The 24,406-nt window shown below is 44.8% G+C and overlaps 1 protein-coding gene across 3 annotated transcripts in view; it reads left to right on the top strand.

Moving 5' to 3' along the window:
• AEBP1 (AE binding protein 1) overlaps positions 1–24,406 on the top strand; it is an 86,528-nt gene that overhangs the window by 21,054 nt on the left and 41,068 nt on the right. For all 3 annotated transcript variants that reach the window (XM_061593477.1, XM_061593475.1, XM_061593476.1), the window contains exons 2-5: positions 3,123–4,465; positions 20,081–20,476; positions 22,674–22,739; positions 23,223–23,294. In XM_061593477.1, the coding sequence (XP_061449461.1) occupies positions 4,204–4,465; positions 20,081–20,476; positions 22,674–22,739; positions 23,223–23,294 (796 nt within the window). In that variant the 5' untranslated portion in view covers positions 3,123–4,203. The remainder of the gene's footprint in view (positions 1–3,122; positions 4,466–20,080; positions 20,477–22,673; positions 22,740–23,222; positions 23,295–24,406) is intronic.

Raw genomic sequence — 24,406 nt, 5'->3', positions numbered from 1 at the left:
GCAAGGAAGCCGATTTTGGCTAAAGATTAGGAGACATTTCCTAATGGTAGGACTGTTTGAACAGTAGAACAGGCTGCCTTGGGAGGTGACGGCTTCTGCTTTGCTGGAGGTATTTAATCTGTCAGAGATGCTGTGGTTTGGGGTGGGGAAATGTTTTCACCCTAAGGGCCACATCCCTTCTTTGGCAACCTCCCATGGGCCACATGTCAGTAGTGGGTGGGGTCAGAAGCAAAAGTGGGCAGAGAAACTGTGATGCTGACTGTTGTGCAAAACACACCTTCATCCTACATTCAGGCAAGCAAAAGAGATTAGCGCTTTGCAAGGACATCTTCCAGCCAGGCAAGAACACTCAGGGGGTGTAACCTGGGGAAAGGCAGAGTGGTCTTGAGAATGTCACAAGGGCCAGATAGAGAGGCCTGGAGAGCTGTATTTGGCCCCCTAGCCTGAGGTTCGCTACCCTTGGTTGCATCCATTATAAACCTTGAACTGCACAAGGCCCTTTCCAATGCTACAATCTTTACGACTTGGACCCTAACTTCTGCAGTTTCCCTCCAGCTCCTCTTCCCTCCCTATCATAGTTCCAGAGGTGTTTTGTACTGCAGATATAGGATGGGAACACCACCAGCATCGAGAATGTGGGTGATAGAGAAACTACAGAGGAAAATCAGGAGGCAAAAGATGGGTTAAGTGCTTCCCCTCCCACCTGCTGCTTCTCTGCTGCAAATCAGCCCCTTCCAGTACTGTTTTGCAGGGGGGTGGGATTGGCCATCAGGGCTTAAAAACAGGAGCTAGATGTAGTTCATTCCTGATTTTTATCCCACAGGCCATCATTAGCCTTACTGGAGCTTCTTATTTAATGCTCAGGAATCCCAATTAATTTTCTCTGTAGCCAGTGTTCTCCCACCAGGAGCCACAAGCTTTGCCATAGATGCCCACACTGGCAAGGAATGTAGCTCTGAGCTCTGTGCATGCCATCTCTAATTGTAGTTTTGTCCAACCGTGCAATTAGTGACAGAGTGTGTAAGAAAATGGCAGCCTGTGGTCTTAGTGTGGCCAAAATGCACAGTAAAGCAAAGTCTTTGCAAATGGATGTGGGCTTCAAAATTATAGCGATGTGGCTGATTCTGTCTTGGAAGGAGACAGGATGTGTTGCACAATGCCTGTTAAGTGATGAACCAGATGCCCATGGTTAAGTAAAGGAAGACCCCTAGGGGATAGCAGAATGTAATGGGTGCAAGAGGAATGGATACATCTGTCAGTTTTGATTCTCATCTTTCCAATCTTAAGTTCAGGCCTCCACATTTCTGCAGGAATTTGCATTTTTAAAAAACCTCATGAAAATATGTCAGCATTTTAGTGCTAATTTCTCCTAATAAATACATTTTTGTATGCAATTTTGTCTAGTATACACATTTTTGCAAAGCGGTTTCCCCAAATATAATGTATTTTTGTATGTTATTTTCACCAATATATGCATTTTTATGCACAGTTTATCCTAGAAAATGCATTTTTGTTCACATTAATTCGCTGGAGAACTGCACTGCAAAATTCAGAGATGTGCACATTTCAAAGGAAGGCTGTTGCAGTTCATGTATTGCCTTTAAATGTGAACTGAATTTCTCCCCCATTCCTAGTGGTGGCCTCAAATCAGATCTTGGTGCATATGTCTAGGCAATGCCTGGATGAATTGCAATGAGCACAGAAGGTCCCAGCTTCAATTCTCCAGTTAAAAAGATTAGGGAAAGGATGGAAAAGACCTTGGTCTGCCTGAGACCTTGAAAAGCTGCTGCCAGTCAGAGCAGGCAATATTGCTGGGCTAGATGGACAAATACTCTGACATGACTGAAGCAGTTTATGTTCTTGTGGTTGGGGGATTGGTCTGCTTATGCTTTGTCCCAATCCCCTTACCTACTATATTTAGAAATACACAGGGGTGGTCATTAAAGGGCCCCTACCTTTCCCCCATAATTTAATAACTGGGCCCAGGTGTCCATTTCCAACTGAGATGTTCAAAATCCCAGGTAATGCATTCAGCCTGCTTCTGAGCTTTGAATCAAACAGGAAACTGTGAGATGCTTTTCAGGCCAATCAAGACCCCTGCTTTGAAGGCTGTGGAAAAATCATTGTGCAGGGTTCATGGAAGCTGACAGCTGCCTCAAGCAGCCAATTTGTGAACTAGTTAATTTATAAATTAATACACTTGATTTATTGGGGGGAAGCACTTGTGAACATTTGTGCCTCAGGTGCCAAAACACCTTGACCAACCATGGGTACTGTGCACCTTGTCTTGTGGGGAGTGTTACCATTTATGTATTAATTATTACGTTTATACCCGGCCTTTCCTGCAAGTAGCTCAATGAGGTACATGGTTCTTACCCTCCACATTCTATCCTCATAACAACCCTGTGAGGTAGGTTATAATGAGGCAGTGACTGGCCCAAGGCCAACCAGTGAGCTTCATAGCTGAGTGGGGATTTGAGCCCAGGTCTCCCAGGTCCTAATCTGACACTCTAACCACTGTGCCACACTGCCTCAGCACAATCTCTTGGCCTTGGCACTGTGAGAGCCAATGTGGTGTAGTGGTTAGGGTGGGAAACTGGGGTACAAACCCCCATCAGCTGTGCACCTCCTTGGGCGAGTTTAGATCACTCATTGTCTCTCAGCCTAACCTACCTCACAGGGTTGTTATAAGATAAAATGGAGGCGAGGGAATACCCCGTAAGCCACCTTGAGCTCCCTGGAAGAAAAATTGCATTTCCTCCAAGGATAATAATAAATTGTGGTACCCACCAACACGAGCCTTAAATGGCCACTTGGTGATCCTCAGGTCTTGGTGATCTTGCGGGGGCCGCAGATCTTAAAGGAAGAGAGCGACGCCCCCCTTCCGCCCGCAGGGATCCTGTTTATTATGGTGCCCTTGTTCTCTCTATGCACTGATCAAAGCAGCCTCAGATCCACCCAACTTTTCTGGAAATGGGATGAGGAGGAGGGAGGAGGAGAGAGAAGGGCTGGGGGTGGAGATCCGACTCGGTTTTCTTTTCACTGGGTTAGGAGGTTCCCTGCGGCTGCTGTCAGAAGCGTTTTCACTCCCACTTTTAAATTTTTTTAAATATTTTTTTCAGAAAGAGGAGACGGGGCAACACAGCAAGCCCAGCCATCTCCACGAGCAACAGCAGCCACGCGCAGCCCCCCTCACCCTCACTGCCTTGCGACGACACCCCCGCCATCATCACCCCCACTCCCCTTCCCCCCATCTCTCCCTGCCTGTAGCAATCCAGCCCCTGCCTCCCCCCCCTCCTCCTCCTCCTCCCCCTCCCCAGCCCAGGATCAAAAGGAGTCGCTGGAGGTTCGAGAAAAGCCGGAGAAACCGCGAACAAGAGAGCTCCGCGATCAAGAGAGCTCCGCTCACTCCCCCCCCCCGTTTAGTTTTTCCAGCGATCTCCGCAGGGGCGGGCAGGAAAGCGGCGGAGACGAGTCTTGCCAGACGCTGAGAGGGAACAGCAGCCGCCGGAGGGCGATCCGGGCCATCTTCGTCCCCCACCTCTTTGCTGCTCGCCTAAGGACCGCCTGGGCTTTGGTCGCTGCCGTCGGTGGGGTGGCGGAGCGCCTCTTCCTCCTCGTGTCTGCCTGGCTGGCTCGTCTTCGCTGGCTCGCTGCCTCCTCCGCGGCGGCTTCAAACGCCGTCACGGAAACCGCAGGCGCTTCGGGTCTCGATTAGACGCCGCTCCTTCGCCGCCGGCACAGCGCTTTTCCCCAGCTGAGAGTTCCTCTTCTCGGACTGGCAAACCCCTATTCCGCTCAGAGGGGAGCCGCTGACGGGCCGATCCCTTACTGCAGCCAGGGGGGAGCCCCTTGGTTTAACCCTCCTCTTTCCACTTCCCTCAAATCCCCCACCCCCGAAAAGCTGCTGCCAGTCTCCCCCCTTTCAGCCCCCCCAGCAAGCTCCCTCTCCTTCTTCCAGACAGCCCTTCCCACCAGCAAAGCAGCCTGCTTGACTTGACCCTCCTCAATTTAAAAGCGAAATTGCCTGTGGTTCCCCTCCCTCCTTAGAGAGGAGCAGTCCACCATCCCACGCTGGACCCTCCTTCTCCAGTAGTCCAGAGGACCCTGCAACGGATGAGAACAGTTATCTAACGATTTCTCTGTGCCCTCCCCAAATAGACCCAACCTCAAATACACCGGACGGTCTGCCTGTCAGCAGTGATGGGAACTGGTTGCCCGCTGCCGCTGCTCTGCCTACTGGTGGGGCTTCTGTGCCCTCCCAGCCCTGCCCGGGTGGAGGCACAGTCGGTGCTGACCGACCATGAAATCGAGGAGTTCTTGAAAGGCTTCTTAGGGGAGGTGGATGAAGAGGACCCAGAAGGCCGGGAGGGGGAGAAAGTGACCTTGGGCAAGGAGATTCCTGAACACCAAGGAAGGCTGAACCCTGCAGAAAAGGACAAAGCCCCCACCGAACTGGAAGAAGGTAAGAGCCATGGTATAATTCAGTAATAAGTTAATGTTGGGGAGGTTGCCCTAACTCTCTTCTTGGGGAAGGGCCATAGCTCAGTGGCAGAACATGTGCTTTTGCATTCAGAAGGTTGTGGGTTTGATCCCGTCATCTCTGGCTAAAAGGATTTCAGGCAGTAGCTGATGGGGAAAGTCTCTCTGCGTGAGACCCTGTAGAGCTGCCTGGAAGAGCTGTGGCTCAGAGGTAGAGCATTTGTTTTGCCTGCAGAAGGACCCAGGTCCAATTCTCCATATTCCCAGGTAGAGCTGGGAGAGAGGCGCCCTTCACTGAAAACCTGGAGAGCTGCTGCCAGTCAGTGTAGACAATGCTGAGCAAGACAGACCAATGGTGTCGCTTGATAGGAGGTGGCTTCCTGTATTCCTGTGTGGCTGTCTGTTTGAGTAGACCATACTGGGCTGGATGGACCAGTGATCTGACTCGGTAGGAGGCAACCTCATATCTTGTGCTGCTAGGCTAGGCAATGGTGCAGTAATTTAAGAAGTTGAATTAACAGGAAGTCATCGCTGCTGCAAGGTAATGCCACTGTTGCTAGATGATGCTAGTAAGGCCCTTTCCTCTCTCCTCCCCTTGGGTCTACTCTGAGTGTAGATGGGATATTAAGATCACTTACTGGCCAAAAAAGTGCTTCAACAGGACATTTGCCTGAGTCTTGAGTGTCCCACCTCTACCTCCATCTCAGAGACATTACTGGCACTTAGGTTGTCCCCTTGCATTTGGGTCTTTTGGTCCAACATTTTGGAATTGCCTTGTGTGACTCACTAGAGAGAGGCAGAGTAGCTTCGTTAGTTTGCCTCAGCAAACACAGTGGAGTCTTGTGGCATCTTCAAGGCTTAACAGGGTAATTGTGGTATATGGTTCCACAAGCAAGAGTCTATTTCTTCAGTGTTAGTCTCAGTTGGAGGTATGCATAAAGACTGGCTCTGTGTGTGTATATAAATGAGGGGTCAATGTAAGGCAAAAAAAACACCCTCTGTGGCTATTCTGTGGGCCCATCCAGACATCCTTTAAACTGCATTCATGATGATTTGTGCTCATGATGCTATTGGGGTGGTTATACACAGTCCTACTTTATTTATTTATTTACTTTCAATATTGTTTGCACCTGCAGAAGGTTTGCGGAGAACATACTGCTTTGTTTTCAGTCAGTAAATGTCGTATAACTTCCTACTGAAATCTTGTAACTTTTAATGCACCACTAATGTTCTGGGGTTTTGGAAACATTGGAGAAGTATCACAGAACAACTAATAAAGCGGAATGATGTGTGGTGTATAAATCCACCGCTAATGTACCACTATTGTGCCAATGCCATGTTGTAGAATAAACCTGCAAAAAATCCCACCAGTCTAGAGAGCCCTAAGCAAAGTTAGGTAAAGCATATCACTCCTATCCTCCAGACGCTGCACTGGCTGTTTGTGAGCTACCAAGCGCAATTCATGGTGTTAGTTGTAGTATACAACTAACTAAATGACTTGAGACCCAGGTACAAAAAAGAATGCCTTTGTCTGTACCATCCAACCCAAAATCTGTGATCTAGGGGAGAGACCTTGTTTGTCATCCCATCAGTAGGAGTATATGTAGAATACAGACAGGGCATTTTTGGTAGTGGCACCGAGGTTATGGAACTTTCTCCCAAGGCAAATTAGGCAGTCCCCTTCTTTAGTTGCTCTCAAGAAATATAAAGATTCCCCCCTCCATTTATCCAGGCTTCTTGGCCGATAGTTCTATGAAGTTTTTTCCACTGCTCATATTATACTTCTGGCTGCAATGTAGAGCTGTTTTAAATGGTTTTTATGTCATTTTGTTATTGGACTCCCCTTTGGGGAAGAAGGGCAAGTTAGAAATTTGAAATGATAAACAATATATGTACATCACACATTACAGAATCCTGCGGCACCTCAAAGTCTAACACATTTTAGTCTGCAAGGCAGGATAACACTGAAGGCATCTGATGAAGTAGGCTTGAGTCCATGAAAGCTTATGCCAAAATAAATGTGCTAGACTTTGTGTGCTTTTGCTGCAGCAGGTTAACTCAGCTGCTCCTTTGGAAAAAGCTTTATAAGAGGACTATGAGAACAGGGAATAACAGAGAAAGGGAAAGGTAGCCGAAAGAGAGGTAAAACAGGGAAGCAATAGTCAGTGGTTTCAATGGCATGTGCTTGGGACCCTGTGTTCTTCATCTGAGGTCCTTCTCTGTGTGCCCCCTCTGAGGGAGGTGTGGAGGGTGGAGGGTGGTGACAAGAGAATGGGTCTTTTCAGTGGGGGCTCTCTGCTTGTGGAGTGTTCTCCCCAGTGCACCATCATTATCTATTTTTGGGTGCTAGACAAAAAACTTCCTTTTTAACTTGGTTTTTGGCCCTCAATTTGAAGGGCTTTAGGTATCAACGACCTCTTTTAATGTGGCAGCTCTTTCAAGACCTGTCTGTATTTGTACTAATCTGTTTTAGGTTGCGTTGCGTTTGTTGTTTTAATGGGTTTGTTATAATTGGTTTTAATCTTACTGTTGTAAATGGCTTTGGGTTGATTTGCAAGGAAAGCGACTAATAAATATAGATAACAACAACAGCAATAATTAGGCTGGGTTGTGGTAGTTTGGTATGAGGACTAGGGGTGAATATGCCATGAGACTCTTTGCTCTTTTCACCCAAAGAGTGTATCTGCTTGAGAAGTTTGTCCTGCTGTGGGGCCAATCTCAAGTTCTGGCGCATTGAGATCCTTGCTGCAGATTTACAAACCGCACACTTTTCTCCCACCACATTGGGGACAGAGTCCTAAAAAACCAATAATTCCTGCAGGGGTATGATGCAAGGGGCCAAGCCCATGCTTGAGAGCAGGATGGTGGTTCTCACAGGCTGATTGATATAGGCTGATCCCCCACTTTGTGTGTGGAAAGATATGGGCATGGCTCTGATTCCACCTGCAGTCATTGGCTTCCACACAAGGTGTCACTTTTGGAAGCTCTGTCAGTTCTGTTGCAAGCCTCATCGTGGTACTGGTATTTTCAACCCCAAGTAACGTTGCCAATTTTTTTTTTCCACTGACAAGTTTCCTAGACTTCTGATGAGCAGAAATTTAGTGAGTGAAGCTTTCCCATCAGTGTGTCTGCATGCTGGAGGAAAGCTTATCCTGTTGAATTGCTGCCTGCCACACAGCTTTTAAAGGCACAGGGACTGGACTAGAACAAAAATTGTACCAGTCCAGGAGGCAAGTTATTTGTGCCAAAATTTAATATTTATTTTATTTTAACAGAATGTGGCTATAGAACAAAAGGGGGCCAAAGTGTGCACGTACAGCATTTTCAAAGAAAATCTGTGATATTAAAGCTACCCATGTTATGTGTAGACCTTGGAACACATTTTTAAAAGTAATTGGAAAGTAGGACTATAGTGGGAAAAAGGTATAAAGTCTTTCCTCACTAGACATTATAGTTCTTGCCTGCAATTTGTGCAATGATTTTTGACCAGGGGTGTGTGCATATATTTCTTAGTTCCACCACTCAGGGTAATTCATCTCTGTATTAATATTGATTCCCAGGAGGGGACAGACAGGTCCTCATGCATAACCTTATTGATCTATTATTTACATCTTGAATTGTGTAGAATGTTGGATTTATTGACGTACATAAGATGGAGTAGCTGAGAAAGGCATGTTTGCTTCCTCACCTGGGCCTATTTTTAAAATTTAGTAATTTACATTCCTCCTGGAATTCAAAGCAGTAAGCGTAGGTTTAACAGGCAGTGCCCCATCCAGAACAATGACCAGAGTCTGATCAGCTTAGGCTAGAAAGTTGCTGCGTCATATGCCTTCATATGATGCCATGGGATTCTGTCAGGGGGAAATAGTGCATATTTTAGCTAGGTAAAAATATGCCCAAAGTGCTCCCAACCGCCAAGTGTGAACTGCCCCCAAAGCAGGTCTCTGTATACGCAGCTTATCCTTGCGAGGCCTGCAGGGTTTATCTGGTTCTTATTAAATAAGCTTCATGTGTCCTTTGATGCTGATGGTTGTTTTGTCGTATGTCACTAGAATGGGAGCAGAGACTACAAGTACTGAATTTAAATTCAAGTTAGCTAGTTACCAAATGTTCTTACTATCAAGGGGTTTGCTTAAGGTTTGCATGCATTTTGCTGCAAGAACCTGACAGCTACCTTGCAAGAATGTCAGGAGAAATTGACCCTAATATTGATGAGATCCCATAAAGCCCTATACAGCTTGAGACTAGGATACCTGAAAGATCATCTCTCCCCCCTTTTATACCCAGTTGATCACTGCGCCCTGCAGGTGAGGGCCTCCTGCAGATACCATCTCATCAGGAGGTCTGTTCTTCACAATGTAGGAAACAGTGTTTTGGCATCTACCCCTTGGAATTTTCTCCCCTTAAATGTTAGACAGGCTCTGTTGTCTTTTTGGTACCTGTTGAAGACCCTCTTTCAACCAGCCTTTTAAGCAGAGACCTTATCTTAGGCTGCATCTGTGTTGGAGTTAGGGTTGCCAGGTGTTCTGTTTTTGCCTGGAAACTCTGCATTTTTGGGATTCTCTCTGGGTGAGTCAGCTGAATCTCCAGACTCTCAGCTTTCATTTTTAAAAATATTAAGTTTCTAGGTGGTCTGGTTCATGAGATATACACCAAAACGTCAGCCCCTCCCCGCACCTTCTGTGGGATGATCTCTTAGCTGCCTGCTCTAATCCCACCCTTTCAGGTTTGTAGCCAATAAGTGAAGTCAGGATTGTGATTGACAAGGGATTTCTGGGCCTAGACCCCACTGCAAAGGTAGAAAACTGTTGTTTTATCCTGTTTATCTGAAAATCTCATAAATTGAGTAAGTATATAGCTTTCAGGAATACCAAAAGTCTTGTTTTCTCTTGTGTGCAAGAGTCCAACAAATTTAATTTTTCCTGGGCTGTTGAAGAGGGCAATGTTTTGAAAACCTTTCCAATATGAAGCTTTAATCCAATACTTGCTGTTCTGGGAGTAAAGCTGCAATGCTTATCCCACATACCCGGAGTAAACTCCATTGAATTCAATAGGACTTACTTTTGAGTAGGCATGATTAGGATTGTGCTGTAAATTAATGGGACTTTTGAGTGAACATAGCAAAGGATTGTGCTTGTGTTATAAATCTTTCTCTCCCACTCCAATCCTTTTTTTAAAGCAATTAGGCAAGGCTTACGTAGGTATCACTGCTTTTATTATGTAGGAAACTAGTACTGATTTTTAAAAAATGTTCTGCAATAACCAACTGGTTTTGACAATAAACTATTATATGGGGTCTATGTATTTTTACATCTCCAGTGTATGTGTGTATATGGAGTCTTCCCAACAACCCTGTGAGGTAGGATTGCCACTTGGAAACCAAGGCAGCTCACAACAAGAAATAAATCCCTTTAAAATCCAATAACCATAAAAAGTATAAACAGTTGCAAAACAGGTTAAAGTGGCATGATTCTGAATTTTGGGTCGGGTGAGTGCAGAGCTTGGAAAAGTTACTTTTGTAAACTACAACTCCCATCAGCCCCAGCCAGCATGGCCACTGGATTGGGCTGATGGGAGTTATAGTTCAAAAAAGTAACTTTTCCAAGCTCTGGTGTTCCTTATCACTTGAGGCTGCAGTTCTGTGCATGCTTCCCTGTTTGAATAAGTCCCATTGAATACATTGGGACTTGCTTCTGAGTAATAATCATAGGATTGCACTACAAATATCTTTACAGGTTGTGTAAATAATAAACATCTTTGACAGTCATGCTTATATAAATATTTCTTCATACTGTGTCCCTATAAGTATTTGATTTCACACTATGGTTGTACATTATTACTTCTTCTACATTTTAAGTGTGCCCTTCTTCCTTTGGTGGTCATGGTTCTCCTCTGTTGTTTTTATCCTGAGGGGCAGATTAGGCTGAGAGATGGTGAGTAGTCCATGGTCACCCAGTAAACTTTATAGCTCATTTCTATTTTAAAAAATTAAATAAAACGATTTACATGCAGGCAATGTTTATTAAGTAGATCCATGCAATACATTTAAAGCACATTCAACTCGCTTTTAAAGTGCATGAGTTCCCCTAAAGAATCAGGGAAGTGTACTTTCCCCCTCACAGTCATTGTTCCCACTACCATTAACAAACTACAGTTCCCATGATCCTGTGGTGGGATTCTTGTGCTTCAAATGTGTGTTTAATGTGCTTTAAATGAATGATGTGGATCTGCCCTAGGTATGCTGTGCATTCATTAATGAATTGAAAAGAACAATTTAAAAAGAGACCTTTTTAAACAGGGAAAGGGCTGTAGGTCAGTGGCAGCGCATATGCTTTGCATGCAAAGGTCCAGAATTCAATTTCGGAAAAGACCATTGCCTGGAATCCTGGAGAGCCAATGCTAATCCATGTTATCAGTACTGAGCTTGATGGTATCAAATGGCCTGAGTTGGTATAAGGTAGATTCCTTTGTTCCTAAAAGTGGAAAGAGACCCAAGGGCCACAATGACTCCAACATTTATTTGTGTATTTTATTTACAACATTTATATACTGCTTTATTGAGTAAAAATCTCAAAGTAGTTTATAGAAGGAATTAAAACAATAAAATTATTCGCAAAAACAGTTAAAGACAGGTATTTAAAAACATTCAGAATAATAAAGCTGACAATGAGTTAAAAACAGATAAAAAACACAATAGATTCTACCTGCCTGGGTAGCTTTGCCTAAACAAAAATGTTTTCAGCAGGTGCTAAAAAGAGTACAATGAAGGTGTCTGCCTAATGTCAATAGGCAGGGAGTTCCAGTGTGTAGGTGCTGCCACACTAAAGGACTGATTTCTTACAAGAGCAGAAGAAGTACTGTGTGGCACCTGTAACATGGAAAGCACACCTTGAACTTGGCCTGGTAGCAAATCGGCAACCAGTGCAGAGGTATTATGTGCTGATAGGGTCTCACTCTTGTCAGCAATCATGCCATAGCATTCTGCACTAACTGCAGCCTCTGGGTCAGGTTGTGGTGCATGGGAATTTCTGTGAGCTTGGCTGACTGGCTGTCAGGATATTTTTAGTTTTGGTTTTTGGTTAGGAATCCTGACTGGTTGTGAGGATGCAGAGTTTTCTGTCTTACTCATAGGAATTTTGTTATGATTGGTATGGTATTGCGTTTAGGAAATCATCACTGTCTTTTCTTTTTCTGTTTCCATTTCATTTACCATTAACCTCACTCCCTTACATCTATAGAAGCAACAACAGTGGTTCTATGTGGTCAGCTCAACCCCCTTAAACCCACTGATGATGCACCTGGTTGGTTGCATGACAGTTTGTTTCTTGCCCAATAGTGGTAAAAGAGAATTCACATACTGGGAAGTGTGGCTGCAATTGTTGTTGTTTCCAAGCTGCTGCCTGTGAAAGTAGATCAAACCATGTGTGTTTTCTTTCTTTCAATTATTATTCACTGGAATTGGGTTGGCTGTCAGAGTGAGTTCTAAAGAAGTTTGGAGGAGCCATGTGAAAAGGTACAGGCAGGGCATTCCAGGCAGGGGGTTGGCGACCCTGCTTTAATATGGATATCTTTGTAGAGGAACCCTAGTCAAGCTTTACCAACAGCACAATCCAAACCATAACTATTCAGAAGTAAGTCCTATTGAGTTATATGGGGCTTAGTAAGTGTGTTTAGAATTGCAGCCTTCAGGGGCATCTGTCTTTACTCCTGAGTGCTCCTATCTAACATCTCCACAACACTAGGCTCCTTTCTTCCTACAATGGCCTTCTGGTGACTGGCCGACCCTGAGGGCACTTAAATCCTTCTTGTCAGAAGCAAGTAGGCTAGATTAAATTGCTCCCTACCCAGGCTCTATCTTTTAGCTAAGATTTCTATCTTAATTTCCAGTCAGAGAAATGTTTTTGTTTGAATTGTATACTCCAAGCAACTGTGGTTGATGCTTAATGTATCATGCTCAATGACATCACTTGGACTGTGACATCACTACAACTTGCCCCCGTGACATCACCAGGGCTTACCCTTGAAATCTCAGAGTTTGGGATGCTTCTGACCTGGCAACCCTAGTTGGAATTGTTTATAAGATGTTTTTAGTGTTTTATCGCTTGTTTGTTGCCCTGGGCTCCTTCTGCGAGGAAGGGCTGGATAGAAATTTAACAAATAAGTAAATAAATGTTACATGTATGCCCCACCTTTTCTTCAAGGAACAAGACAGCATACATGATTCCCCTCTCTACATTTTATCCTAACAACAATCCTGTGAGCAGGGTCAGGCCAAGACATTTTGCTGCGTGTAGTGAAGGACAAGATAGTGTCTCCTCCGTTCTTTGTACAACAGCCAGCTGGCTGGTGGTTGAACCTTATTTCGATATTGGCAACTGAGGACAGCAGGTTAGTTATGGGGATGCAGAACAGGCTGTGTGACACACACAGGTGCTCAATGGCCTGTCCTGCACCCCGATAACAGATACATGTGGGGGGGCTCAGCAGAGGACCTGCTGTTGTGGCCTGCCATCATCTGCAGCTATAAGTGATTGCCTCACTCTGCCTAATGGTAGGGCTGGCCTTCCTGAGTTAAGTGAATCTGAGAGATAGTGGGTTAGAGCCAAGTAAGTTTTACTCCAAGTAGACCCATTGGAACTAATGAGCCCAAGTTGGTCATGGTCATTAAGTTTATTTATTTATTTATTATTTGACTTATAATCCCGCCCTTCCTCCCCTCAGGAGCCCAGGGTGGGAAACAAAAGCACTGAAAACTTTAAAACATCATAAAAACAAACTTTAAAACACATTAAAACAAAACATCTTTAAAAACGTTTCTTAAAAAAAGGTTTAAAAACATCGTCTAAGATTAAAAACATTTTTTAAAAAGGTTTAAGAACATATTAAAAAGCAATTCCAACACAGACACAGACTGGGATAGGTCTCAACTTAAAAGGCTTTTTGAAAGAGGAGGGTCTTCAATAGACGCCGAAAAGATAACAGAGATGGTGCCTGTCTAATATTTAAGGGGAGGGAATTCCACAGGTTAGGTGCCGCCACACTAAAGGTCCGTTTCCTATGTTGTGCAGAACGGACTTCCTGATAAGATCTGCAGAAGGGCCTCACCTACAGAACGCAGTGATCAACTGGGTATATAAGGGATAAGACAGGCTTTCGGGTATCCTGGTCTCAAGCTGTAATAGGGCTTTGTACACCAAAACCAGAACCTTGAACTTGGCCAGGTAGCAAGTTCAATGCGTCTACTTGGAGTAAGGCTAGCATTGGATACAAGCCAGTGGGGATTTGAACCTGGGCCTCCCTAGTCCTACTCTGACACTCTAGCTGCTGCACCACATCACATGGGCTCACACTAGCAGATCTCTAGGCTACTTTACCAGGCCTCTATGCTTAGCTTTGCTGTGGGCCTTACAGACTCGATGACGCTTTCCACATGCAGAGATAATTTCCTGTAAGAGTTGTGTGCTGACTTCTTGATGTGTTCTGGCAACAGAACTGGCGCTTGTGCCATAATTCTGACATGACAATGTACGTATTTCCCCTCCTTCCCCCTTACGCAGAGATAATCTTGACTAGAAACGTGTTTATAAGAAAGGCTCCAGAATTCCATGTACCAGCCTCCAAAGACAGGCCCTAAAAATGGAGCCTTCTGGATGTGGTCATGATATGGTTGCATTCCTAGTTTCTTCTTTCCAATGCATTCCTGTTTAAATATAATTCACTGATACTTTTATCTGCCCTTTCAGTGTTTGTCTTAAGGGGTCATCATTATCTAGTAGTGGAGCTGTCTGCTCTGTAGGAGCCTATCAATTAGTTTAGCAAATTTATGTGCAGAACTAGACCATGTTCACACCATACATTTATTCCACTAGAATTCCACTTTAAACAGTTACGGCTTCCTCCAAAGAATCCCAGGAACTGTAATTTGTTAAGGGTACTGAGCTTTGTTAGGAGACTCCTCTCACAGGCCTGCAATTCCCAGACTTCTCTGGGAAGAGGGACTGACTGTTAAACCACTCCGAAAACTGTAGCTCTGTGAGAATAGGAGTCTCCTAACAACTCTCAGCACCCTTCAACAAACTACACTTCTCAGGATTCTTTTGGGGAAGCCATGACTGTTAATAACAGTGAAATAAAAGTACAGTGTGAATGTGGCCCTACACAACCTGAATCATAGGACCCTGCCCTGTGAGGGACAGGAGAATGCTGGCATTTTTGTATGCGCTGCTTTTAAATGTAGAGTTGCCCCCAGGGCTGTGGAGTCGGAGTCATGGAGTCGGAGTCGGGAGCAATTTTGGGTGGAGTCGGGAGCAATTTTGGGTGGAGTCGGGAGCAATTTTGGGTGGAGTCGGAGTCGGAGTCGCTAGAAATGTACTGACTCTGACTTCCAAATAAATTTTGATTGACAAGAAGCAATTTTGGGTGGAGTTGGAGTTGGACAGTAGAAAAATAGAGGAGTTGGAGTCGGAGTCAGACAGTGGAAAAATAGAGGAGTTGGAGTCGGAGTTGAAGGTTTGGCGTACCGACTCCACAGCCCTGGTTGCCCCCCAGTGAACTTCTCTGTTCCATTCAGATTTCTGTTCTCCAGTCCTTTGGAATGTGGTTTGGCTCCCACTGCAGCCTCCGACAAGATTTCCTTCCTTGGCTGCAGGAAGAACACTTGGAAGAGCTATGTCTCTGTCCAGTCTCCTGTTAGTTCCTGGCTTTACTATAGCCACGGGTATGCGACATCTCTGCAGGCAGGAAAACAGGCCTATAAATGACATTTTCTTGATAGGACTGCTAAGTGGTGGATCCGAAAAGAACAACACAAGAGTGTCCACTGGGGACCACAAACAAACCAGAGGCCAGCTAGTGCTCCAAGCTCCAAAAGTCTTTTTTTTTTTAATTGAAAGCCAAACATGTAGTTATTCAGGATATTCAAGGAAAATATAATAGCAGCACCCATGCACTGCTCACGCTCCTTGATATCTGTAGTAGCTGCTGGAGATCAATACAAAATGAATGGGAGGGGCAGCAAATGGCAGGGCCAACACTGCAGTTGGGTAGAGTGAGGCATCTGCCTCAGGGAATGGATACTGGGGGTGGGGTGGCATTTCCCTGCTATTCTCCCTAAGCTAGTCTGCTGCCCTCAGTTGCTGTGGAGGACACTATCCTGGTTGACAGTGTTGGAGCAACTGCCAGTCCACTTGCATTCTATAGGTAGAATGGGAGGGAGGGCGCCATCTTGTCCTTCGCCTCAGGCTGCAAAACGTGGGTCAGCCCTGGCAAATGGAGAAGAAAAAGAGAGGCTTCATGGCTGTGAGAGTAATTTTTGGTGACCGGAGAAGGAGGTTGTTGCTCCTTCTTTCCAGCAAGGCTGTTGACTAGTTTTTGTAGAGGAAGGATAAAGGCAGAACAGGGATTTGTGCCTCTCTTCCCTGTCTGTGGGAGAGGTCAGGCACTCTATAGAGATGATCTGTGAATCCCAGCAGTTTGCTTCTCTCCCAGGAACAAGAGATGGCCCCAGTGGGAGCAGGGAAAGTATTCTGTTCCTGGCACAAATGCTGGGTTGGTTTACAACTCCTTGCCCAGAGGGTGCAGGCGCCACAGGCCAGAGCTCTGCTGTATCCTCACTCCCACAGGCGATGGAATTGCAGCTGCTCAGAACTTTGGAATGAGGCTGCGGCTGTCTGTGGGGCAGTGAGGTGACATAGCCCTTACTCATTAGCCTTCCAGGGCCTCTGACTCATAGAGTAAGGCACTCTGCCTGTGACCAATACTCCTGAACTTCATGTGTCAGGGAAAAGAGCCTGGAAAGAAAAGCTTGCAGAAGAGTCGGTGTGGAATCCAGGACATAAACAAGCTCCATAAGATACTGCACATGGAGGATAAGGCTATAAATGGCTACTAGCCATTATGGCTATGCTCCTCCTCCACTGTCAGGTGGTGTGCCTCTGAATACTAGCTGCTGGAAACCACAGGAGGGGAGACTGCTGTTGTACTCGGGTCCTGCATGCAGGCTTCCCATAGGCCTCTGGTTGGCCATTATGAGAACGGGCTGCTGGACTAGATGGGCCTTTAGTCTGATCCAGCAGGGCTGTTCACACGTTCTTATGACTCACTATAGTATGGATGGGCACAATGCTCCTACTCAGTTTTGAGGAGGTAGGCAAGATGCTATAAGTGAGGCAATAAGGAGAAAGGCATTCCTTCATTGGGCAATGTCAAAACTTTAAGCCTGGCCTGGTAGCTTATCGGCAGTCAGTGCAACTCCTTTCAGAGCAGTGTAGTATGTGCACCACAGGCTGCCCCAGTAATCAGTCTGGCACATTCATGGTGAAAAGCTATTGCTCCTCAGTTTTCCCATTACTGCTAGAATGGCAAGAATGATAGAGCAATGAGCCCAGAAGTTCTTTTATCATGTTCAGTGAATGTCTGGAGGGATTACACCCGTTTCCTCTTTTCCCAACCCGGAGCCTGTGTGTGCACAGATGTATGTGGACAGGGTTTGCATGTATGACCAAAGGCCCAAGGATGTCGTGATCTGTTCTATTTGAGCACCCATTACCTGTGGATCTAGCCATTATTTGAACTTAGAAATGTTTGAGGTACAGTAGTGTCGTTTGTAAAAACTAAGGCTGTGTACACAACATACATTTAAAGTACCCCCCCAAAAATTCTGGGAACTATAGTTTGTTAAGGGTAGATTGGGAATTGTAGCTTGGGAATTGTAGCTCTGTGAGGAGTAAACTACAGTTCCCATGATTGTTTGGGGTGGGGTGGGATGCGTTCTAAATGTATGGTGTGTACGCAGCCTAAGACATTGCAGCAGTTTGATGACTTGAAATTGTTTGTGCAGAATACGGAGGGTAACAAATGCTTTGGGAGCCATCAGTAGCTGAGGAAGGGCATGGATTCTCCCAACATGTTCTGTACCCGTAATGAACAGCACTACCCATACATGCCAGTAGTCCTTTAAAAATCCAAAAGTGCATCTCAAGAGCATAGTAGGCAAGGCCTCAAAATACTTTATTCAGTCACATACCTTGGTGTATTCCATAACTTCAAGTTTAAAATTGACTAGTTTATCTCTGAGGTTTTGTTCTGATATTTGAGACTTACTCTGGAATCTTCATTGTACTGAGACAAAGAGATTGACTTCAATGTATAGGCTGAAATCCTATACACACGTAACTGGGAGTGAGTCCCATTAAACATAATGGGACTTCTGAGTAGACTCTTATACGATTGCAGTGAGAGCTGTTCATGACTAGCTATAAAGTTAGGGTGTGATCCAGACAGCAACCAGTGGTCCGTGGAATGTCTGTAAAAATACTGTTAAAAATCATACAGTGTCTAGCACAGTGCATTACAATTGCTACCATAGGCAGAAAAACAATTAAGTGGTCCACCAACACCCTCAGCAATTTTCAAGTGGTCCATGGGGGAAAAAAGTTTGGGGACCACTGATCCAGAAGATCTGAGTCCAACCCTTCTTTGCTTTGAGTGAGTCCCTTTGGGCCCCCAGGCTGTCAGTATTTTGTGGGAGGGATTCAAATGCATACTGGAAAATTTAGGCTTGTGCAATTAAAGTGGATTAAAGTGCTCTGTTGCACTAGTGCAACAAATCCACCTTCAGCAAGAAATGGACTTATTGCTGTTAGGAAATTAATGGGGGAATGGCATTAAAAAGTGTGGAATGAATGAATGATTTACAAGAAGATGTATAAACATCCCTCAAGCAAACCAGGATAAATGTTCGTTGTCATATTATACAAACAAATCAGAACGAATGCTCAGTAAAGGCAGGATATAATTGAACCTCTGTGGAAGGTTTGTGCTCACGTTGTCTGGAGGGGTCCCTTATCTCACAGCCTCAGTTTGCCCTCTGTTTGAATGAACCTGACCTCACTCATACGATTTTTATGAAGCAGATTCCGTGGGATGCTCCATCCTATGCATGCTTACTTGAAAGTAAATGCTGCTGGGTTCAGTGGGGCATGCACCTAAATATGAGTCTATCAGATTTGCATCTTAGTCCCATTTGGCACATGGTATAATGTTTTTAGTCTTTTTGTTTGCCACCCTGGGCTCCTACTGGGAGGAAGGGTGGGAAATAATAATAATAGTAGTAGTAGTAATAATGAGAGTGAAAAATGCTATGTTATATTAATAGACAAGTATTATGATTTATTTATTTATTTAAAATATTTTTATCCCACCACTCAGGGCTCACTGCCCTCACAAGGGGAACAACAAATAAACAAACAATAATCCCAGCAGCAACTGAAGGTTTTCCTCAAACGCACCACAGTTTAGCCAAATGAAGACTTGAATAAATGTGTTTTCAGAGTTTTTTCAACGAACAGCAGTGATGAGTTATCTGCATTTCCCTGGAGTTCCAAAGGGGTGGGACCACCATTGAGAAGGCCCTGTCCCTAGTACCCACCAGTTTAACAGCTCTCACAGATGGGCAAGAGACAGGGCCTCCAGTGCTAATCTTAATGCTTGAGCCAGCTCATACAGATTACATGGCCCCAAATGATCTGGGTCTTTGAAGTCCAAAACCAGCAGTTTGAATTTAGCCCAGAAATAGGTAGAATAGGTAGCCAATATAGATTAAGTGTAGCATGCTCTGAGTATTCAGCTCCTGCAAGTATTCTAGTTGCTGCATTCAGCTGCCGTTTCTGAGCTGTCTTCAAGGGCAACACACACAGAGCGCATTACAGCAACGTAGCGCAAATGTAACTGCTGCGTGCATCACTGTTGCTAAGTTTGCTTTCTTTCTATAAGGCCTATTATATTAATACAGTAATAGGCAACAATTGGGGTTTGACTTGGGAGCATCAGTTTTCACATTTGTATACAAGCTTTTCTAGAGTGTAGATTTCAGTGGTTTGAAATGCCTTGTGGGAGGATTCATTATGGCCCAGCATAGAAATATGTAATGCACATTGTTTGACGGGCACATCAAAATGGTATGTCCAAAATATTGGATGGTCTGGATTTGAATAACCACAGTGAACTGAGGTTATGACCAGTTAAAACAATTAAAAGATACCAGGAAGTTAGCTGAGTGGGAGTAAGTGACTGGTATATTTCCAATGCGTCAGCTATTCCTACGCCACTTGTACTTGATTGGGGACCCACAAGGGTCTATGGATGGGGAAGAAATTCAATTCAGTTTGCATTTAAAGGCAAACCTACCTAATGTGCACTTTCCAAAACAATATGCAAACCAAAACACAGCAGTCCTTTGAAATTTTCACTTCTCTGAATTTTGAAATGCAGTTCTTCAGCCACGTAGTGTAGCGAATTGCATATACTAGGGTAAAGTATGCATAGAAATGCACATATTAATGACAGTCGCATACACAAATGCTTTATGGGGGGAATTGGTATGCAAAATTGTCTATATTAGGTAAAATTGCATTCAAAAATGTGTGCGCTAGGAGAACTTTGCACTAAAATGCTGATGAATCTTCATGAGGGTTTTTTTTTTAATTGTAAACTGATGTGGAATTGAGGAGAACTGGACTTAAGAACAGGAAAAAGAGAAATGGAAATGGACAGATTCACACATCCTTGTAAGGGACTGACTATATTTCTTTTCCTGCAGGAGCACAACAGCCAGTGAGGGAGAAGCCCAAGAAAGGGAAAAAGGAGAAAGCACCTAAGCCAACGAAGAAGCCTAAAGAGAGGCCTCCCAAAGGCCCCAAGAAGGAGAAGCCCCCCAAACCCACCAAAAAGCCCAAGGAGAAACGTCCAAAGGCAACAAAGAAACCGAAGGAAAAATCTCCTAAAGCCACCAAAAAACCATCAGGAGGAAAGAAGACGGAGAGGCCTTCACCACCTCTCCAACCGCACGAGGAAGAGGAGATCTACCACTTTCCAGAAAGGCCACTGATTCCACCCCCACCCAGGGAGGAAGATGGCTATGGACTGCCCGATTTGCCCCAATTTCCTTATGAGCGGGAAAATGAGCAGGCCCGAGTGAACGAAGAAGGCGGGGAATGTAAGTTCCTGTTCCTCACTTTCATCAGTCATATCACATTAAATTTCCCATCATGCCCTAGAGCAATGCTGTGTCGGGGGCACTGGGGAAAGTTAATGTGGTGGCAGCACTCAGATCCAGCTGCCCGGCGGTCACTGGAGCACTGTGGGGGGTGGGGAACACATTGTTTTAAAGTGGACTGCAGGTTAGACATCAGCAGCATGGCTTTAACTGCTCCCTGGAGATGTTGTGTGGTATAAGCGAGGCATCAGATAATACAGGAAAAGGGGACGTGGTTAACAGAACGGATAAACTGAAATAAAGTTTATCAGTGCTGCAGTTTTTTTATTCTGCTTCTGCTTTCTGTACACTGCATTTCTGATGCTTTCTATTTTATATTTGCTGATGTTTGACCAAAATAAAATTACTACTATTACTACTACTATCTGATAGGGGGCATATCGAATATAGGAACTTCTGTTCCTTTTTGTAGCTGTAGTTTTGGCCTGGGAGAAACAGAAATATTGAATAAACTACAATTCCCAGGATTCTTTAGGGCAAGCCATTGCCACTAAACTGATTTACAATCAGTCAGAGACGGGGAACCTATGCCTCCCCTGCCCCAAGCAGGTATTGTACTCCAACTCCCATCATCCTGATCATGGGCCATGCTGGCTGGGGCTGATGGGAGTTGAAGTACAACCACATCTGGAGGGTCATAATCCCCCACGGCCACAATATTGAATTGTAGTATTTAACGGACTGAATGCCATCCAGCTAATGACAGATAACAGACAAAGCTGCAATGTAAACAGCAATAGTTGTGGGGCTTGGCCGGTTATTGTTTACTCATAGTTATAATTTGTTAATTACCTGATGGTTTCAATCTGTAGGATAAAGATGCATTCTTTGTATTTATTAGACTTGAGAACGATTGCTCAGCTGCCTTTCTTTGTCCATAATTTAGATTGGTATGCATAGTATATATTTTTATGGGGAACGCAGTCAAGTGGTGGTCTTCCTCTTCCTTTTTAGATATTTTAGTTCTTCCTTGTCTGCCAAGGAAGCTGCTAATCGTCACTGATATCTTACCCTCTCTAAACATTTCCAGCTTGCTGTTCTGATATTAAAAGAAACCCTTCTCCTTCATAAGCAAGTCCAACTTAAATCACCCGCATTGTTACTGGCGCTATTTCTCTCTCAACCATGCAAAGATTTTCACCATCCTTTTGTGCTTCTAAACTAATATGTTGCAGCTTCAATCAACCACACCCTTGGTCTGTCACGGAGAGACTGCTTTCTGCATTTGCTGAGGACTAGGAACTTTTCTCCTAGGGGCTGAATGCCTTCTCTCAGCCCTTTGCAGGAGGGAGGCATGGGCATCTGCAGGAATTTTTCTGGGGTTGAGGGGGGAGCAAAGTAAATATTGCAAGCAAACACAATTGAAAGTCTAGTTTCTCACAAAACAAATGAGAAAAATAATTTCTGCCTCATATATCAGGTTCTACTCATGCTATCTTTTTAAATGAAAGCTGGGAATGTGGAGGTTATAGTTAATCTGAGGACACTGCCCCCTTGCCTCCCCCCTTGTAGATGACCGTGGTAGAAGGCCCCATTCTAAGAGCCAAATAGCACTTTACGTTAACTCCATGTCTAAGCCTTTAAGTGCAAATTTTTGTTTCTCCCCTCCACAAAATGCCAGTGCAGGCCCCCTGATCGGGATTAGGGCCCAACATGGTGAAGCAAGAGAGCCTTTTACTCCCTGCTGTGTTTCTAATATGGATCAGAGGCCTTCAGTTTGCATTGTGTGTGTGTGGGAGGGAAACTTCCATTTTTTTCAATGGGAATTTTTTCCCCCTATGCAAATTGCCGGTACGGTGGGGCTGATCCAGGTGGGACTACAGCAGAGGTAAAGAGATAAAGCTCCACCTCCCACTAAGGCTGTGATCAGGATTGTGTCCCCCATGCTGGCAATTTGTGTAAAAAAACCCAACCAACTCTGCACTTAAACGCACAGATGAGGAGCTACCTTGGTGTCTGATTTGGCTCCAAGAATTTTGCCTGAAGAGATGCTGCTCCCTTGCAGTTGATTGAAAGTCTTCACTTTTGTTTGTTTTTGTTCAGCCAGTTCTTCTTCCTTCCCTCTCCCACTCCATTCTCCCCAACTGTTGGGTCTTCGCTTCTTCATCATCTCTGACCCTGCTCTTTTATCCTGCAGCTCTTTTCCCAGAGGAGCCAACAGAACCACGATGGGACGAGAAAGAGGATCCAACTAGGCATCGCAGTAAGAGCAAATCAGGATGTGGGGAGTGGGGCCCCTGTGGGTGCTTCTGGCATTATGGGGAAGAGGGACATGAAAGTCAAGGGAAGGGAACAGCCAGGAGGGCTGTGTACCTTTGACCATGGCAGCACATAGGAACATATCAGGAAGTGACATGGACCAGGGTAATTCTGCAGGGGAGGAGTGATGATGGACCAGGGTTAAATGCGAGTGGGACAAGGAAGCTGTAAGGTAGGATGAGTGCCTTAGAGAGTGCTTGTACTTGCAGAGCACAAACAGGAGTGTCTCTCCATGATGGGCCAACCTTTTAGATATTTTTGACTGTTTTTTAGAAGGTTATTTTTAAACTGTTTCTAGAAGTTTTAATTGTATTCTACTATCAATGTGTTTGCTGCCAAGAGCTCCTTTGGGAGGAAGGGCAGGATACAAGTTTAATAAGTAAATACTATTAACCTTGCTGATCTTATTTATTTGACATTTCTTCAGCTGATTTCTATGAACCCCCAACTGACCCACAGGAGCCTGGAAGAGACGATGGAAGCCACGAAAGCCGGCCAGGTGAGCAAACACTCATGTCTGGGATTGGCTGTTTGCCCAGATTTTTGCTATTCTTAAACCACAGCCCAGTCTAGGCACAGGTTAAAGAATATGGAGGGCCCAGGCTGAATGAAATTCTGGGGATGCTAGACCTATCAACCTAGACAGGCGTGTGTGCATGTACAGGCCAGACTTGCACACTGTGATCACTCCATAGTATAGGTCACGCCAAAACACCTTTGTCCTCCGAACACTTTTGCAGTAGATATTTTTCTGCTCCTAACGTTGGCCAGCCCTTTACTCCTCTAAATTTTCCTACAGATGGCAATGCAGCCACTGCCTCCTAATATCTGAGGAAAAAGTCAGCATGCTGTAAACTTCAGAGAATTTAAAAAGAATTAAAACATAAGAACATAAGAAGAGCCTGCTAGATCAGCCTAGTGACCCATCTAGTCCAGCATCCGATTCTCACAGTGGCCAACTAGATGCCTATGGGAAATCTGCAGGCAGGACCTGAGTACACAAACACTCTGCCCTCCTGTGGTTTCCAGCAATTGGTATTCAGAAGCATACTGCCTCCAGGAGGCAGAGTGTAACCATCATGGCTAGTAGCCATTGGTAGCCCTAATTCAGTGCCCAGTCCAGCATTATCCACTGTGTTCACTGAAACTCAATACAAGGAGCAGAAAATAGTTTCACTACTCTGTAGTTGTCAGCAGATAGGCAGGTATGGAGGGAGAGCCAGGAATCGCAAGCCAGTGGAGATTGTTATTGACAGGCAACTTTCCAGTTTCACTTGGAAGCCATTGTAACGAAGGTGGGGAACTTGCAGTTACTGGACTACAACTTTCATTATCCCTGACCATTAGTCCTGCCAGCTGGGCTAATGGGAGTTGGAGTCCAATAACATATAGAGGACTGGAGCCCTTCCATGTCAAGGAGAAGCAGCCTGGGTGGACAAGTTTTTCCAGAGCCTAGGAACCTTTAGCTGCCCAGAGAATGCTCCAACCTAGAATAATAGAATTAAAAGGTACCTCGGAGGTCATGTAGTCCATCCCCCCCATTCATTGAAGGATCTGCAATGCAGGAGGCAGCTACAGCATCCCTAACAGATTGCCACCAGCCTCTGCTTA

This window comes from Rhineura floridana, chromosome 12 (genome assembly GCF_030035675.1).
Source record: "Rhineura floridana isolate rRhiFlo1 chromosome 12, rRhiFlo1.hap2, whole genome shotgun sequence".
NCBI classification, from domain to species: Eukaryota; Metazoa; Chordata; class Lepidosauria; order Squamata; family Rhineuridae; genus Rhineura; species Rhineura floridana.
Note: the sequence above shows the minus strand (reverse complement) of the source record. Positions and strands in the feature narration are given on the sequence as shown.